The sequence below is a fragment of the Abramis brama genome (assembly GCF_963993115.1).
Source record: "Abramis brama genome assembly, chromosome: 20".
NCBI lineage: Eukaryota > Metazoa > Chordata > Actinopteri > Cypriniformes > Leuciscidae > Abramis > Abramis brama.
In genome coordinates, this window is record NC_139982.1 from 11,947,126 (window position 1) to 11,963,222 (window position 16,097).

Here is a 16,097-nt window from a genome sequence, read left to right on the forward strand (position 1 = left end):
GAATTGTGAGATAAAAAGTCGCAATTACCTTGTTTATTTTTTTTGTCTGTGGCGGGAACAAGCTTCAGTAGTATTCAGCCCAGATTGTATTACAATAATAATGCTGCTTTGATTTTCTTGTTTCATAAAAGCAGTGTGAAAGACAGTGCCAGTGGTCATAAATACTGCATTCAGCACCTGGGGAAATATTGATCCCTTCCCTAATCTAGTAATAAAAACAAAAATAATACAATTCTCTACACATTTATTTTCTTTCTTTTTTAAAATTTTTTATTTTGTTTGGAAAAGGCATTTTCCATCACGATCAACAGTACAAAAATACAGAATTGGTGTTTACTTAAGTCCTTTTCCTGTTTATGCAACCGTTTACAGGTGAGTAACAAGAGTCCTTGAAGGACATATTTTGTGCGGTAAAGGACAGTCCTCCTGTTCCATCATGGGCATCCCTTGTCACTTTCCTGAGAACATATCCTTATATATTCCGCTAAATATGAAAGGTCCAGCACATTTGCTCTCATTAAATTCTCTCTTCAACCCACATGCTTGCAACCTGCAAAGTTGCGTTTTATGCATCAACATATTAACAAACTTAAAAAGACAACTATATACATTAGCGTGAAGGAACTTGCTTATTGTTGTTTCCATCCGGAATAGTAAACTGACAAAAAATAATAATCACATAAAGTAATAAATAATTTTTTTAAACTTCAGAGGGATCATACAAAGTCTGCTCTAATCGGGGTTATAAATTCAATCCATTTTTCCCAAATTTGATAGAACTTAACCTTTTGGGTTCTCAGACAATAGGTCAGCTTTTCCATTTTGAATATTTCAAGAATTATTCCGTGCCAGTCCTCAATTGTGGGTGATGTTACATTTAACCACTTCCTAGTAATGGATTTTTTACTTGCAGCTAGAAGAGCCTGAAGCAGCTTTATGTCCCTCCTTAGTTTCAAGCACACTACATGACCCAGATACAGATTTTCAAAATTAAGGGGTATTTGACACTTGAACACTGTATTTAATGTGTTGTGAATGCCGCTCCAGTACTGGTTCAGTTTGGGGCAGCCCCAAAATACATGGAAATGGTTTGCCTCTGGTGAACCACATTGTCTCCAACAGGTTACATTAGTGTTCTTGTATTTCTCTTGACATGGGGTCTTAAAGTATCTTATAACATTCTTCCAACAGTGCTCTCTCCAGTCCATGGAGTTGGTTGAAGACCATTGAAAAGTGCATAATTCCCCCCAAACCTCCTCAGAAAGCCTTATTTCTGCCTCTCTTTCCCATTTTTCTTTAATATGAAGTGTACTTTCATTGGTGGCGTGGAATAGTGAGTTGTATAGTAATGAGATACCTTTTTTCGGAGTTGAACTGTAGGCTAATTTCAGAATTCTATAAAATGTTGATTCTGCTGCTGAAAGGTCTGTTATTTTGCATTTCTGGTTGAAGTAATCACGGATTTGAAGGAATCTAAAAAAATCGTTTTGTTGTAGGTCATGTTTGGTCCTCAAACCCTGAAAACTTTGTATCGTGCCTTTATGTGTAAAGGAGAGATAGGTTGTAAGACCCTTCTCGACCCATGATTCAAATCTTTTATCCCCCCTATTGGGAAGGAATTCTGTGTCATAGGCACACCATCTAAAAAGTTTTAGCATCCTATGAATTCCACATGCCTTAACCACCTTCTGCCATATTTTCAATGTTTGAATAATCCAGGGGTTATTAATTTTTTCTAATTTGGCTGCCAGACCTCTATCAGCAATTGTGGATTGAAGGGGAAACATAGGGGAAAATCCAAACTCTAATTCTTTCCACTTGGCCTTGTATTCCCCATTGCACCAGTGCAACAAGGGAATTAGTTGTGAGGCATAGTAATAGTTTCTTAGGCAAGGAAGTGCAAACCCGCCTCTCTCCTTTCCTAGCTGTAAAATGGTAAACCGAATCCGTGGTTTCTTTCCCTGCCAGATAAAGCGAGAGATCCACTTGTCCCATTCTCTGAATTGACTGTCACTCACCTCTACGGGTAGAGTTCTGAAGATATATAATAAGCGGGGGAGGATATTCATTTTGACTGCACTTATCCTTGAGCTCAGATTAAGAAAGGGGATGAGGTTCCATCTGTGCATATCCGAATTTATTTTTGAGGATAATGGTTCATAATTTGCCTGTGATAATTTTGAGAGATCCTTTGTCAAATTTATACCTAAATATTTTATTGAATTGGCTTCCCATTTGAGATTATATTTTTCCTGTAGATTTCTTGGGGCATTACAGTTTAATGTCATGACCTGTGTTTTCAAGATGTTGAGCTTATAGCCTGATAGTTTCCCGAAGTCTTCTAGTAGGGTCATCAATCCTATAAATGATGTCTCAGGTTCCTCCAGGTACACCAAAACATCATCTGCAAACATTGCCACCTTCTGTTCAGTCCCTGCCATGGTTCACTTTGTCTTATCAACTGGCCCAAGGGCTCAATAAATAAAGCAAAAAGTAGAGGAGAAATCGGACAACGCTGTCTTGTTCCTCTTTCCATAACGAAGGAGTCAGAGAGATCTCCATTAATCTTTACTCGAGCCACTGGTTTATTATAGAGGGACTGAATTGTTTTAATAAAATTATCATGAAAGCCAAACTTTCCCATAACTCTGTATAAGAATGCCCATCGAACCGAGTCGAATGCCTTCTCGGCATCTAGTCCCACTATCAATGATCTAGTTTTGTTTTTGTTTGTTTGATCTAGAATATGCAATGTTCTTCTTATGTTATCCAAAGTTTGTCTCTGCTGGATGAATCCTGTTTGATCTAAATGGATGAGGTCCGGCAAAATTCTTTCTAATCTGCGAGCTAAAATGGATGTGAATAGTTTATAATCCAGATTAAGAACGCTAATAGGTCGGTAGTTACCACATTCCTGCCTGTCTTTGTCCTCTTTAGGAATGACTGAGATGGTTGCTTACCTCCAGGAGGGTGGTATTTCTCCTTTCTGTAAGACCCAATTAAATGTATTTAGTAATATTGGGGATAGCTCTGGTTTAAAGGACTTGTACCACTCGGTAGTGTAGCCATCCGTACCCGGGGACTTGCCAGCCTTCAATTTAGAAATGGCTAAATTTAATTCACTGATTGATATTGGTTGTATTAAGTTTTTGTTTTGTGAGTCTGTGAGTTTAGGTAAGTCTAGAGAATTTAAGAAGGATTCAATTTGTGCTTCATCCGAACCTTTAGGTTGAGAGTATAATGTCTTGTAGAAGGTTTCAAAACTCTCCTGAATTTTTTCTAATTTATATTCAATCACCTTTGGTTTCGGGTTCTTTATTTTATAGATAGTATTATCCACCTGCTGTTTACATAATTTGTATGCAAGAAATTTTGATGATTTTCCTCCCACTTCATAGTTCTTTTGGTTCAGGAAGATAGTTTTTTTCTGAGTTTCTTGTGTGTATATGTCGTCGATTTCACTCTGTAATTTTTTAATTTCCTCTTTCAAGTGTGAGCTTACATTTCTACTGTTAGAAAGTTGTAACTGTTTTAGTTTTCCTTGAAGGTCAGACAGTCTTTGTCCCTGGAGTTTTTTCATGTGCGTGGTAATGGATATTATTTTACCTCTCAATACAGCCTTCAATGTGTCCCATAAGATTGTAGGCGACACCTCCCCAGAGTCATTAAAATCTAGAAAATCTTGAATTTCCCCTCTCAGTTTTGCTCTGATTTTTGGATCATTGAGTATGTTTGAGTTCAATCTCCATAAGTTTTTCCTAATCTTCCCTCCTAATATTAAAGATAAAGAGATCGGGCTATGATCCGACAGGTCAATTGTCTTTATACTACAGTTTATATCTATCAGCACTAAACATAAAGAAATAGTCTAGTCTTGAGTATACCGAGTGAGGAAAGGAGAAATGTGTGTAATCTCTACAGGTAGGGTGCAATTCCCTCCATACGTCCATTATTCCCAATTCACTCATCAGTGACATCATTCTCTTAGTTAGGGTTTTGTTCTGGGTAGTTGCTCTGGATGAGTCCAGTGCAGGGTTCAACCTGATGTTAAAATCACCTCCACAGATTACCACCTCCTGTGAGTTCACCATTAAGTCAAAAATACGTTTATAAAATATCCAATCACTTGCTGGGGGAGCATAAACATTTATTAACGTTATTTCTTTCCCTTCTATTCTCCCTGTGATTTTAACAAATCTACCATCCTCATCCCGGACCTCAGATATGTGATCATAGTTAAGTGTGTTTGATATAAGAGTGGCGACACCTCTTTTGTGGCCTGCCTTGCATGAGGAAGAATAAACATGCCGGAAGCCCATCCTTTTTAACTTAATGTGTTCAGATTGAATCATGTGTGTTTCCTGGAGGAAAGCTATCTGAGCTTTTTCTTTTTTCAACTTTGACAAGATTTTACTCCTCTTGATTGGATTTAATAACCCGTTTACATTAAATGAAATTATTTTCACAGACTCTCCTTGCATTTTGTCATAACTAAAATTAATTGGTCATTCTTTCCCTCTGGTGAAAAAGTAAGCAGTCCCTTCACAATAAGAACACAAAACAAAAGAACATAACCAAAGCAGTTACTATGAACTTGTAACATATAAACCTCTGTCCAAGCTTCCAAAAATAGGGCCAGTCTACTGCCCTGCTTTAGACCCGAGTGATAACCTCTGTTTCCAAACTGGAATAGGGGGCCCTCTGCTGTGGTAACAGCCATATAAATGTCTCTCTCCCCCCTTCTCTTTTTATCCCGACCTTGTATTATGAATTAAGCCGTATATAAAAATATATAAACCTTTTCAGACATTGTTTTCGTTTAAATTACCCTGTGTCCTGAGTTTTTGTGCGTCTGAATACTTGCAACTTGTCCTTGTAGCTTGGTAGAGCTTTGCCGGACTGAGCTGCGCCCTTCGACCATGCTGGCTGCCACGACCAGCGCTGAATCCTTTCCATCAGGGATTTCGGCTGGGTGATTACTTTCACCGGGAAGCCCCTTCTTGCTAGATCCCCGGTTGCATCCTCCACCATCTCGTATGTTGTTGTCCCCTCCTCATAGAAAACTTTCAGTCGGGCTAGGTAGAGGGTTTGGAACTTTATGTTGTTTTCCTTCAGAAGCCTCCGCGCCTCGGCGTATTCCCTCCTCTTGGCTAGGATTCCTGGTGCGTAGTCGTGATCGAGGTTGATCTTGGAGTTTCCCAAGGTGAAGCCTTTCTTTTGCCAAGCCAGTTTAATGATTTCTTCTTTCATCGTGAAACTGAGAAATCTGACCAAGATTGATCTAGGCTGTGCGCCGGCCGGTGGCTGCGGCGCCAGCGCTCGGTGGGCTCTTTGTATTTGCATGTCCCTCGAAGGTGGAATGCTGAGGTTCTCTCTGAGCAGCTTCTCCACGAAGGGGATCATTGACCCCGGTCCACCCTCAGCTCCTTCGGGGACTCTGTATATCCTCACATTTTCTCTGCGTGAGCGCCCTTCTTGGTCTGTTATCTTAGCTTGGAGCTGCTCTTGTATTTTTACCATTTCGGCTAACACCTCTTCTGCGCTTTGCAGCCTCTCCTCGCTCTCCACTATTCTTGCTTCAGCTTCATCCATTCTCGAGTTGGTTTTTGTGATCTCTTCCTTGATATCTTTAAGCTGATGTTTGTTGTCTTGCCTAAATTTGCGTAATTCTCTGAGAATTAACGTCAGATTCGCGGACTCGCCTCCTCTGTTCACTTCGTCTTTGTCATGGCTAACGTTAGCTGTGGGGGAGCTAGCGCCAACACCTTCTTGTTGGTGCGCTTCGTTGCCTTCGTCAGCACTTGGAGCAGTTTGTTTTTTATGGTGGCTTTTATTCGGCATCTTCGCCCTCTTCTAGATTTTCCAAGATATCGGTAAACACGTCTGTAATTCTAACTTTGGGGCAGTCTTATTTTACTTTGGTCGGGAGGTTTCTGTCTAAGCTGCCATCACTAGGTGATCCGGAAGCGGAACCCCTACACATTTATTTTCATATGTAGTTTATTTACAGAAATAGTGTACAGTTTCCTCAAATTAAAATAAAATAGAGGGTGTGTAATTGAAGGCACATTGTTGTGCACCCAGGTTTGAACACACTCAATCATTGTTGTGCCATTCCTGGAAACAGTTCCTGTTCAACTGAAGGCACAAATGAACGTCACATGCCTGGCATTTCCATGGTGTTTGTTGCTTCTTGCCACGCACTGCTTTGCAATGCACACATATGCGGCGACCAACAGTGGCAATTCTTCTGACATTGGAGGTCAGCTCAGCTCCTGGAACCGGCACATGGTTCTGGATCTGCTTTCTCAGACACACCACAGAGCTCTGCAACAAGCTCTTCCATAAACGCCTTGTGCGTCATGTTGCCGTGTAGCTCCTTGTGCAATATGAAAGCGTTGGTGGCAGCAACGTCCAAGCAGTGTAGAAAGACTTTTCTGTACCACTTCATGGTGTTGTGCTGTGCAGTGTAGTACTGCAACAGCTGGTCGGACGGGTCAACACTTGTCATGTGCTGGTTGTAAGCGCTCACAGGCGCAGGACATGGAAAAGACTTTTTCCTCCGTGTATCTTGTGCTTTCACTTGTCGTTGCACACGGTCTCCTGTATAGGCAGCATGGATGGTGGAACAAACAGACACCTCTCGTTTGTCCATCCACTTCACACACACAAGAGGCCCATCCCGAATCCACCGGATGGATCCCCTGCTGGACTTTTTGGTCAATGGATTAGATGCGCTCCGTGGGAAGTCCTTCCTATAGTCTCTGTAAGTCCCACAAGCACCAAACTTCATAGCTAACAAGTCTGTTAAGAGCTTTGGACTTGTATAGAAATCGTCCATGTACACATGGTACCCAGAGCCCAAAACCTTCTTGTCCAGAAGAGACATCACAGCATCATAAGAAAGCCCACAGCCTATGGGAAAGATGTTCTTGCCCATGTACACAGAGAGGTCCACAGTATATCCATTCGACGAGTCCGCCAGGACAAAAAACTTGAAGCCCAGCTTTGCTGGCTCGGCTTTCATGAATCTTCTCATTCCTGCATTTGCTCTGCATGCCACCAGTCTTTCCTTCACAGCTAAATTTCTTCTGGGATGATAAAAGGTTTTGCACGCAAGACGGATGGTGTCCATGAGGGGTCTGACCCTGAAGAGCTGGTCATGTTCAGCTGTTCCCCTCTTTTTGTTATTTTCCTTGTCTGCCTCTGGGTGACTTATGTGCAAATTCCATGAAATGGTGCGGTATCGGTCCCTAGACATGACTGTGGCGGGAAAGGGCACAGAGAAGAGACTGTCCTGCCGCCAGTAGTCAGCGATGGAGCTCATCTTCACCGAGGCCATGTAGAAAACGAGCCCAATGTAGCGGTACAGCTCGCCAACACTGACATCTGTCCAACTGTATTTGCGACCCTTTGCGAGTGCCCTGGCAGCCTGAGCGTTTGTGTTGTGGCACAGATTTGACACGGCGCTCTCTGAGAAAAACAGTTTGAAAAGACTCATAGGAGAGTGCGAGTCAGCAAGACTGGACTGCGGCCCAGGTTCCCGAGCCGGCAGGAATCTCAGAGACTTTGGAGCTACATCGACATCAGTCTCTTCTCTCCATGACAGTGTCTTGGCTCTCTTTAAAACAGGAATCTGGTCACTGTCATTCTCACATCTGTGGGGGGAGAAAACAAAAGTGAGCATGTTGACAAAAGGATCACAACAGTATCAATTACTAATACTGATATATTGCCCACTCATTAAAAAGCTATTTACACATTCATCCATGCACATATACTTTGCTTAGATTAATTTTGATTACATGTACTGTGAAATAATGTCACTTGTAAAATGACAAGGCAAACCTGCACTTACTCATTAAGATTCTCAACCGCGTTGAAAACTGAACTATGTTTGTGTCCTGTGTGAGGTCCACGTGAAGGAACCACATTCCTAAGAAAAGAAAAGGTACAAGCACAAATATTAGTAAACAGTTAGCTTATGTTGTCCAAGGTGGCAAACCAGTGCATGCATAAGTGATAGACCCTTTTCACATTTCCAGGTTTCTCAGAAGAGAAAATCATCCTAGTTGGGTAAAATTCTAAAGTGTTGAATGAGAGGTGGTATCAGCGATTTCAGGCCCAAACATAAATTATCACATTCATCTAAAATTTCCTAACGATCCGCTAGCTGCCCACCTCATAAGCAAGCCGTCAAAAAAAAGCGTCTCTGTAGGCAACCTAGGCTCTGAGATCTGCACACAAAAACAGTTGGTTGTTGTGAGGTTTTTGCGTGCAGCCGTCATAGGCAGCCGTGCACGAGCACAAAACCTGGCAACACCCACCCTTGTCTGTGATTGGTTGGAACACTATTTATTTTGGTTTTGAGTGATGTTGATACCAACTGTTTTTGTGTGCAGATCTCAGAGCCTAGGTTGCCTACAGAGACGCGTTTTTTTTACGGCTTGCTTATGGGGCGGGCAGCTAGCGGATCGTTAGGAAATTTTAGATGAATGTGATCATTTATGTTTGGGCCTGAAATCGCTGATACTGCCTTTAAAAGTAGTCACAGTCTGTGAAAAGGGTCCATTGATAATTAATGGATATACTGTCACGCGCTTTATGGCTGTTGATGGGGCATCATGTCGATGGGGCATCGTGTTGTGTCGATGCCCCATCAACAGCCATAAAGCGCGCGACCGTATATCCATTAATTATCAATGGACCCTTTTCACAGACTGTGATGACTACTTTTAATGGTGATCAGCATCGTAAATCCTGCATAGTGTATATTATTAGTGTAACATGTATACACTTGTTTTGTAAGACATTTAGATGTTCACAGGACAACGCATTTCACTCAGAATATCACAAACTGGTAGATATCGTCTGGCCATAACTGAACTAACTAATAACTAAAATAAGAATAAACGGCTTACTCTTCAGAAGATGTGTCATGCGCTGGCTCAAACTGATCCTCAAAATGCAGGCCTTCATCATCAACGTCTTCATCATCTTCCGACTCTGAGGAACAAGTCGATTCTTCCTCACTGTCTATGATCATCCGAAGAGCTTCCTCGTGTGCGTGACGTGCCATCTTCAGGAAAAGTCAATAAAGCCAAACAAAAGTTTGCCGCCAGTTTTATCCTGTTGATCGGGGGCGTTTCCCACATTCACGTCATTACCATGTGAATGACGCGCTCTGCCGGTGGGCGTGGCCAGACCGGCGCTAAACAAGAACAGGAAAACCCCCTTCAACTTTGTAATTTGGCTTAACTTTCTTTATTTCTGGATTGTAGATGTTAATTCCCTCTTGGTGAGCGCCTTCTTTGAGGGCAGATTTCACTGGTTCGGGAATGTTAATCTTCAGCTCACGGTGGATCTTCTTCTTCTTTTGATATTTGCGGCAGACTAGACGCTAAAATAATGGCGTATTGCTGCCCTCATCAGTTCATTTGAAGAATTAATAGATTTAACAGATTATATCCTTATACAGTCCAGTCCAGTGCAAAAAGTTGATGACAAATCTTGTTGTCTCATAGTCCTTAGTACATAACAGTTCTGAGTACATGAGATTTATTTCTGTATGATGATATAAACAGTCCATTAGAGCATGACACACAGTTTCTACTTCTCCACATATGCATCTGCCATCTTGTTTTCCAACCATTGCCAGCCCATAATTCAATGCACACCTCATTCTTAACCTGTATTTATGGAATGATTCACTGTTGACTGAATAGAAAAATAATGTCAGCCTTTATTTCCCTTTTCCCATTCTGTTTGCCATATTTTCATTAGTTCTTGCTGAATAATATATTTACAATCAACCCTTCCATACATGAATTAAAATTTCATAGTAATATGCTAAGATTCTTTTTCAGCTTTAATTAGTAAAATACATGCAAAATCAGACAAAGCAGATTTATTAATGGAAGTATATTTATTATTACACAGATTGAAAGAGGCTGGAATAGTGATGTATTTTTGTTGGGTACCAGCACATGTTGGGGTATCTGGTAATGAAGTTTCTGATAAACTAGCAAAAAAATATATATTTTTTTTTATAATAATAATAATAATAATAATAATAAAAGAAGCACTAGACAAGAGAGAGGTGGTTAAAGTACCTATGGGGAAAAAAAGAGGCAAAATAAGTTTTAAGAAAAAGGTCATGCATAAGTGGCAAACTAGATGGGACAGTAGAAACACAGTGACACAGGGTAATGGTGTTTTAGTATTATACCATTTGAAAGTGTATGTCATGTGCTTTTTATATGTAATAAATATAATATATTGTGATACATTATTTAATCACTTAGAATTAAGAAAGAGGATATTTTAGGAAAAGGCAGGACATACAGCTATACAGAGCACCAATTAAATTCATATGACATGGGTCTAAGGTCTAGAATATATTATGGAATACTTTGAACATTAATCCCATGGGACCAAGTGTGGCAGTTGTGTTTAAGGCTCAGGGAAATTGTAGAGCTTGTTTGTGCACCCAAGATTCACACCAATCAGGTATTGACAGGACAATGCGGTTTGAGAGTAAGCACACATATTTTAAACAGTGTGCACGGAAGCTTCACAACTTCAAAAATCTCTCCAGTACTCTGGCAGAAAGGCACCAGTTGCTTCAGGCGTATTTTCATGCTGGTAATATCTTTCCTCCTGTATTTCAAGTAGGTCAGGCTAATGAATTGACTGTCCACATGTATAATTTCGCCATTCAAGAAGCTGTACGACTCAGTAATTTGACTGGTAGCATTATGGTCACATACAAAGGTACAACATATAAGAAGGGAATGAGTGTTGTTGTACTTGATGTTAGTGATGGTGGATATGTGCTGGGGAAGATTGCTCTGATAATAGTCTGCCAGGAAAAGGTGTATTTTGTTTCAGAGAGACATCAGTCAGTGCCAGTGTTGGATCTTGGTGTGCAGTGTGTACAGCATGACAGTGAGACTCGTTATGTGTGTGTTTGTGTCGACGAGCTTGTAGACTATAACCCAGTGTCTGTTTATAGACCTTTGGATCTCGCACTTGTTGTGCTTCACCATTCTATCTGTTTAGGTGGCAAGACGACATGGAGTCAATCATAAAGGGCACTCTTTCCCACTTGAGTGAGGAGAGGCTGACATGTCTTCTTGAACATCTCTCTAACATTGGTATAAGGGCCTCAGATGACTTCAGATTTCTAGCAGAAGATGATTTAAAACAAATGATTTCATTGATTGATAGCAGAAAACTTCTACATGCATTTAACAATAGAGGTAAAACATTTTGCATATATATTTTTTAAATGTTGTAAATAACTTGATTTTCAGAGTTTAAATGTTAATTAACATTTTGCAGTTTGTGTTCTCTTATTATGGTAACTTTATTTGTCTCATTTAAATTTGTACTCTGTCTTTAGTAGACTCTGTCTGTGCTCTCCTCTTTTTTTGGTCCTTTTTATGTTTTTATTTGTAGGTGGTGGTGGTACACCAGTGACAATGCAGCAAACGACACAATTACACTGACATTAACTCCAGTAACTGAATTGGAAGTCTCCTTAGTAATGACTTCACCACAGTGCAGTGTTCCTTTGCAAAATAAAACCTGGACTTCGACATTTAAAATTCCATGGGAGAAGACTAGGCCCACTCTACAAAGATGTCTCTCTCAGAACACAGTCCCAGAAGACACAGACAGACGGCACATGGTTAGGATCACTGTAGATGCCATGAGAGAAAAATGCTTAAACCCAACTTGGAGTCAGTGTACAGTAATTGCTAAAAGTGTAGTTGACAAATACCCTGATAGCTTTGAAGACAGGACAGATGAAGGTGACAGAATGGGCAATGGATACTTCACGTTGTCCTCACAACTGAAAAAATAGAGTGGATAACCTTAACAGAAACAATACACTTGCCCGTCTCAGAAAGCCAAAAAGACCTGCTGATACTAATGATGTTCACCCAGCACAGCCAGAAAAAGTTGCAAAAACTGACAGTTATGGATGCATAAACTGGCAGCCATCTCAATTACCAGAAGGAGAGACAATAGACTCTCTACATCATAAAAAAAGAAGAACTTAAATTAATTTTCTCTCAGGAAGGACCAAGTGGAGCAGACCGTGTAAGGGTGAATGATTTGATGGTCTTAACTTATGCAAGTCAGCGCAGTGCAATAAACACCACACCTTCACTTAGTGTACATGAATTGAAAAGAGAATGGCCTTTCCTGTTTGTGAAGAAGATTTTAATGCAGCACTTCACTTCACTTACTGGGATTGAGCTTGACGAAAGGCTGAGAGAATGCATTGCTGGAAAAGGAAGGAGGGTGCTCCAGTTCTTCAAAACTCAGCTTCTTCGCTGGACAAAAGAAGTGAAGACTGTTCTTGCCGACATTGAACGTCTCCAAGGCGAAAACATGGACTCAACAATCGCTGTCATATTGCTGATGATGACCTTCTTTAGAGAGAAAGATGATGCCATTTTCCTTCTTGCTGATGTAATTATTATACTGGATTAATATAATGGCCAATGAATATACTTTTTTAGTGTAAAGGTTTATTGCTGTCTCCCTCGTAAGCACTCCTTCTGTCTGACCTTTTGAATGCAGGTCACTAGCACCCATGCAGATGCTGAAGCTCAGTTGTCTCTTCCCACTACACCAAGGATAATCATGCTGGGTGAGGTTGTCATTCAGACTTATACCAGATAATTGAATGCGACCGTTTATGATTCGGCTCTAAGAGAAAATTCGCCCCTATAAGGTCAAGTTTTCAAATTTGTTTTTTAGGAGATTCCATCCTGACATCGGAAAAATGGATGCTCTGCGTAGAAGGAAAGGTGGTCATCCAGTCAGTTAACCCTCGGGATGACTTCACATCTGCCCTGGCTGTCTTCTTCGCTTCTTTCTATATTTTCAACCTGGAGTACCAAGCTGAGGCTGCATCAACCTTGGAATTCATCCAGAGGTAACTATTGGTGAATCCATAAAAAAAAAATCATACTGTTTGGCATCAGCAGATCATGTTGAGTACTGGAAAAGTGAACACTTTATCCAGTGTGACCAACTTATGACTGATTTTCATGCAAGATTTTGCAAATAATGCTATAATTGCATGTCCATATCTACAGTGAAAGTACTATGGTCATTCAAACCCATGCTAACGTTAGAAGTTTATTTTTATGTTCCAAAGCTGGGATGTAGCAAACACTGTTTGTGTTAAACTTGGCTTTTTTTTTTTTTTTTTAGCAAATTGCTTATTCAGTATATTTAAAAATATTCTATTTACAGATTTTTGGTGAGGATAAATCCAGAGAACACAAAATGCAGAGCCAAATTTCAGCAGAGCCATAACAGTGGCAGGATGATGCAACGTAAAAGCAGGGCCCTGAATCCACATGTTGCCAACTTCATCAAGGAATTCACCAATTATGACAGGCAGAATTATTAGAGTTAGCTAAGACTTTTAAGTACTTATTCAGTAAAGAGAAAAGATTAGTCAGTGTAATTAAGGTATCAACAAACAAAAGTCTAATTTCAATATTTCATTTGCTTTTAATGGGAAATACCAGCATTACATTTAATCAGAAGCATTTTTACCTTTATTGTATCAATCAGGGTCATTCAGAAAGAAGATTCATTGTGAAAGTAATCTCTCTGTGTATGTCTATGCAGTTTTGAATATGTTTTTCATTTCTTTCATTGTGTACAGTTGTTCGAGATTTCAGCGTGCTGAGGATGAGTTTTGCTCCTACATTAAAAACAGAGGTAAGTCATTTCAGTTATTGAATAATGCACTAAAATTCATAAAAGTAATCTCTCTGTGTACGTCTATGCAGTGTTTATGTTTTTCATTTCTTTCATTGTGTAGCCTACAGTTGTTCGAGATTTCAGCGTGCTGAGGATGAGTTTTGCTCCTTCATTAAAAACAGAGGTAAGTAATTTTCAGTTATTGAATAATGCACTAAAATTCATAAAATTAGAGCGGTTTTAGATTTGTAACGGATCGAGGAGATCAGGGTCATTCAGAAAGCAGATTCATTGTGAAAGTAATCTATATGTGTACGTCTATGCAGTGTTGAATATGTTTTTCATTTCTTTCAGCGTGTACAGGATGAGTTTCACTCTTTGCTTGGCCCTGTCAAGTCTGGAGTGTTTCTAGTTTAATGAATAAAATTGTAATAAAGAATTTTAAACTGACTTCTGTGTGTTGTCATAATTGATGTAACATCTAATAATCAGTAATATAACTGTGTGAAATATTTTTTTGCATACTTTAGCTTTCATTCTTTTTTTAAGCGTGTAACAGATTGTAGTTGGTTATATGTTGTGTGTGTGTATATATATATATATATATATATATATATATATATATATATATATATATATATATATATATATATATATATATATATATATAAAAAAATACCATAATCAATTATACTGCATAGTAACTTTACAGTATTTTAAAATACAGTGCAAAAGCACTGTAATTTATTTTACAGTATAAATATACTGTAAGTTATTATACGGTATGCTGTGAAGTACTGTTGTCATATTTACAGTAATTTACCGTGGAATAAAATACTGAAGCTTGCTGGATATTTGTTGCCAGTAAGTTACTGTTGATTTTACGTAAATTTCGGACTCATCAACCATGTTAATTTGTCATTCAGTAGCCTACCTGTGGCGATAATGCTCCTAAGGAGTTAACTGCCATTAAAACATGAAGAAGAAGCAGAACTCCCCCACAAGTTTCAGGATCATTATCCTTACTCTCTCTTCACATTTTGGTAAAGGTGTGGCTTGGTTTTTGTGACAGAAATTTACAGAAAATAACAGCTGTAAGGTCAACTGACTGAATTGAAGAAGTCTCTGAATGCGTTTATGTACTTATAACAAGTCAAGTAAAAAAACAACAACGACAACTGTTAAGAGTGGTGCTGGTGATGAACTGGGTATTTATTGAAAGCTCATTTCAGAGGGCTGGATTGCCCTTCTCTGTGTTTTCATTGGTCAGAATTGGGCCGCTAAAGAGACTCATCCGCCAATTGAAAGCTTCTAAATTTGAATTCCTTCCCACTGCCGGAAGTAACTTGACTGCACCACGTCACGACGCACGCGGACGCAAAAACCGGAAATACGTCAACGAAGCGTAAACCCAGTTCCGGTATGATCAAACGAGTAAGTTTGCCTGTTATGCGGAAGTGACTCGCTTGGGCGGAGCAGAGACATTGCTGAAGAGGAAGGTTTTTGTTTTGTTTTTTCTTAGTTGCTTTGTTTATTTTGTTTGTTTTGTTTGTTTTGTTTGCGGTTTCATGGCATAATCTGATTTGTGACTGGATCAGAATGGCAAATTATAGTGGAGTTTCAGAGGATGAAGATATGCAGATGGGTTGGGAAAAGAGTACGAGTAGGAAAGGAGGAGGGAAAAAAGAGTATAGAAAGAGTCAGATGACAAATAAGAGAACATTAGAAGAGGATGAAGAAATTCAAGAAGTAAGGAAAAAGATAATGATGGAAGAGTTTAAGATCATTCTTAAATTTAAAGTGGGGAATGAAATTACATCAGTTAGCCCGATCACTCTTACAAATGGATTGAAGAAAACGATTGGGGAAATAGAAATGGCGAAAGTGTTGCGTGACGGGAGTCTATTGGTGAAATGCAAAAATGTTGAGCAGAAAAATAAAACTATGAAACTGCAATCAGTATGTAAGAAAGAAATAGTGGAGAAGAAAATAATTGGTGAGAAGAGAGGAACTAAGGGAGTGATAACAGGAATTCCCATAGAAGAGAATCTGGAAGAACTAAGGAAAGTGATTAAAGGAGGTATGATCACAGAAATCACTCGAATGCAGGCTTTCAGGAATGGAGAAAAAACTGATAGCGAGTCCGTACTGCTACAGTTTAAAGATGAGGTGCTACCTATGAAAGTGATGGTAGGATATATGAGCTTTAACGTCAGAGAATATGTACCTCCTCCATTAAGATGTTATAAATGTCAGCGGTATGGACATACTGCAAATGTATGTAAAGGGAAACAGAGATGTGGTAGATGTGGAGGAGAACATGCATATGGAGAATGTGGGAGTAATGTTACAATAAAGTGTTG

At 39.5% G+C, this 16,097-nt stretch overlaps 1 protein-coding gene across 1 annotated transcript; it reads right to left on the minus strand.

The window, feature by feature from the left end:
• Window positions 1–6,268: 6,268 nt before the first annotated feature.
• On the minus strand, window positions 6,269–9,210 carry LOC311070394 (piggyBac transposable element-derived protein 4-like; the record flags this gene model as incomplete). Its single annotated transcript, XM_084094221.1, has 3 exons — window positions 8,922–9,210; window positions 7,859–7,936; window positions 6,269–7,658 (listed from the first exon to the last, which is right to left on the minus strand). Exons 1-3 carry the CDS (start codon window positions 9,077–9,079, stop codon window positions 6,269–6,271), a joined length of 1,626 nt encoding a protein of 541 aa, XP_083950347.1. The 5' UTR covers window positions 9,080–9,210.
• Window positions 9,211–16,097: the final 6,887 nt, after the last annotated feature.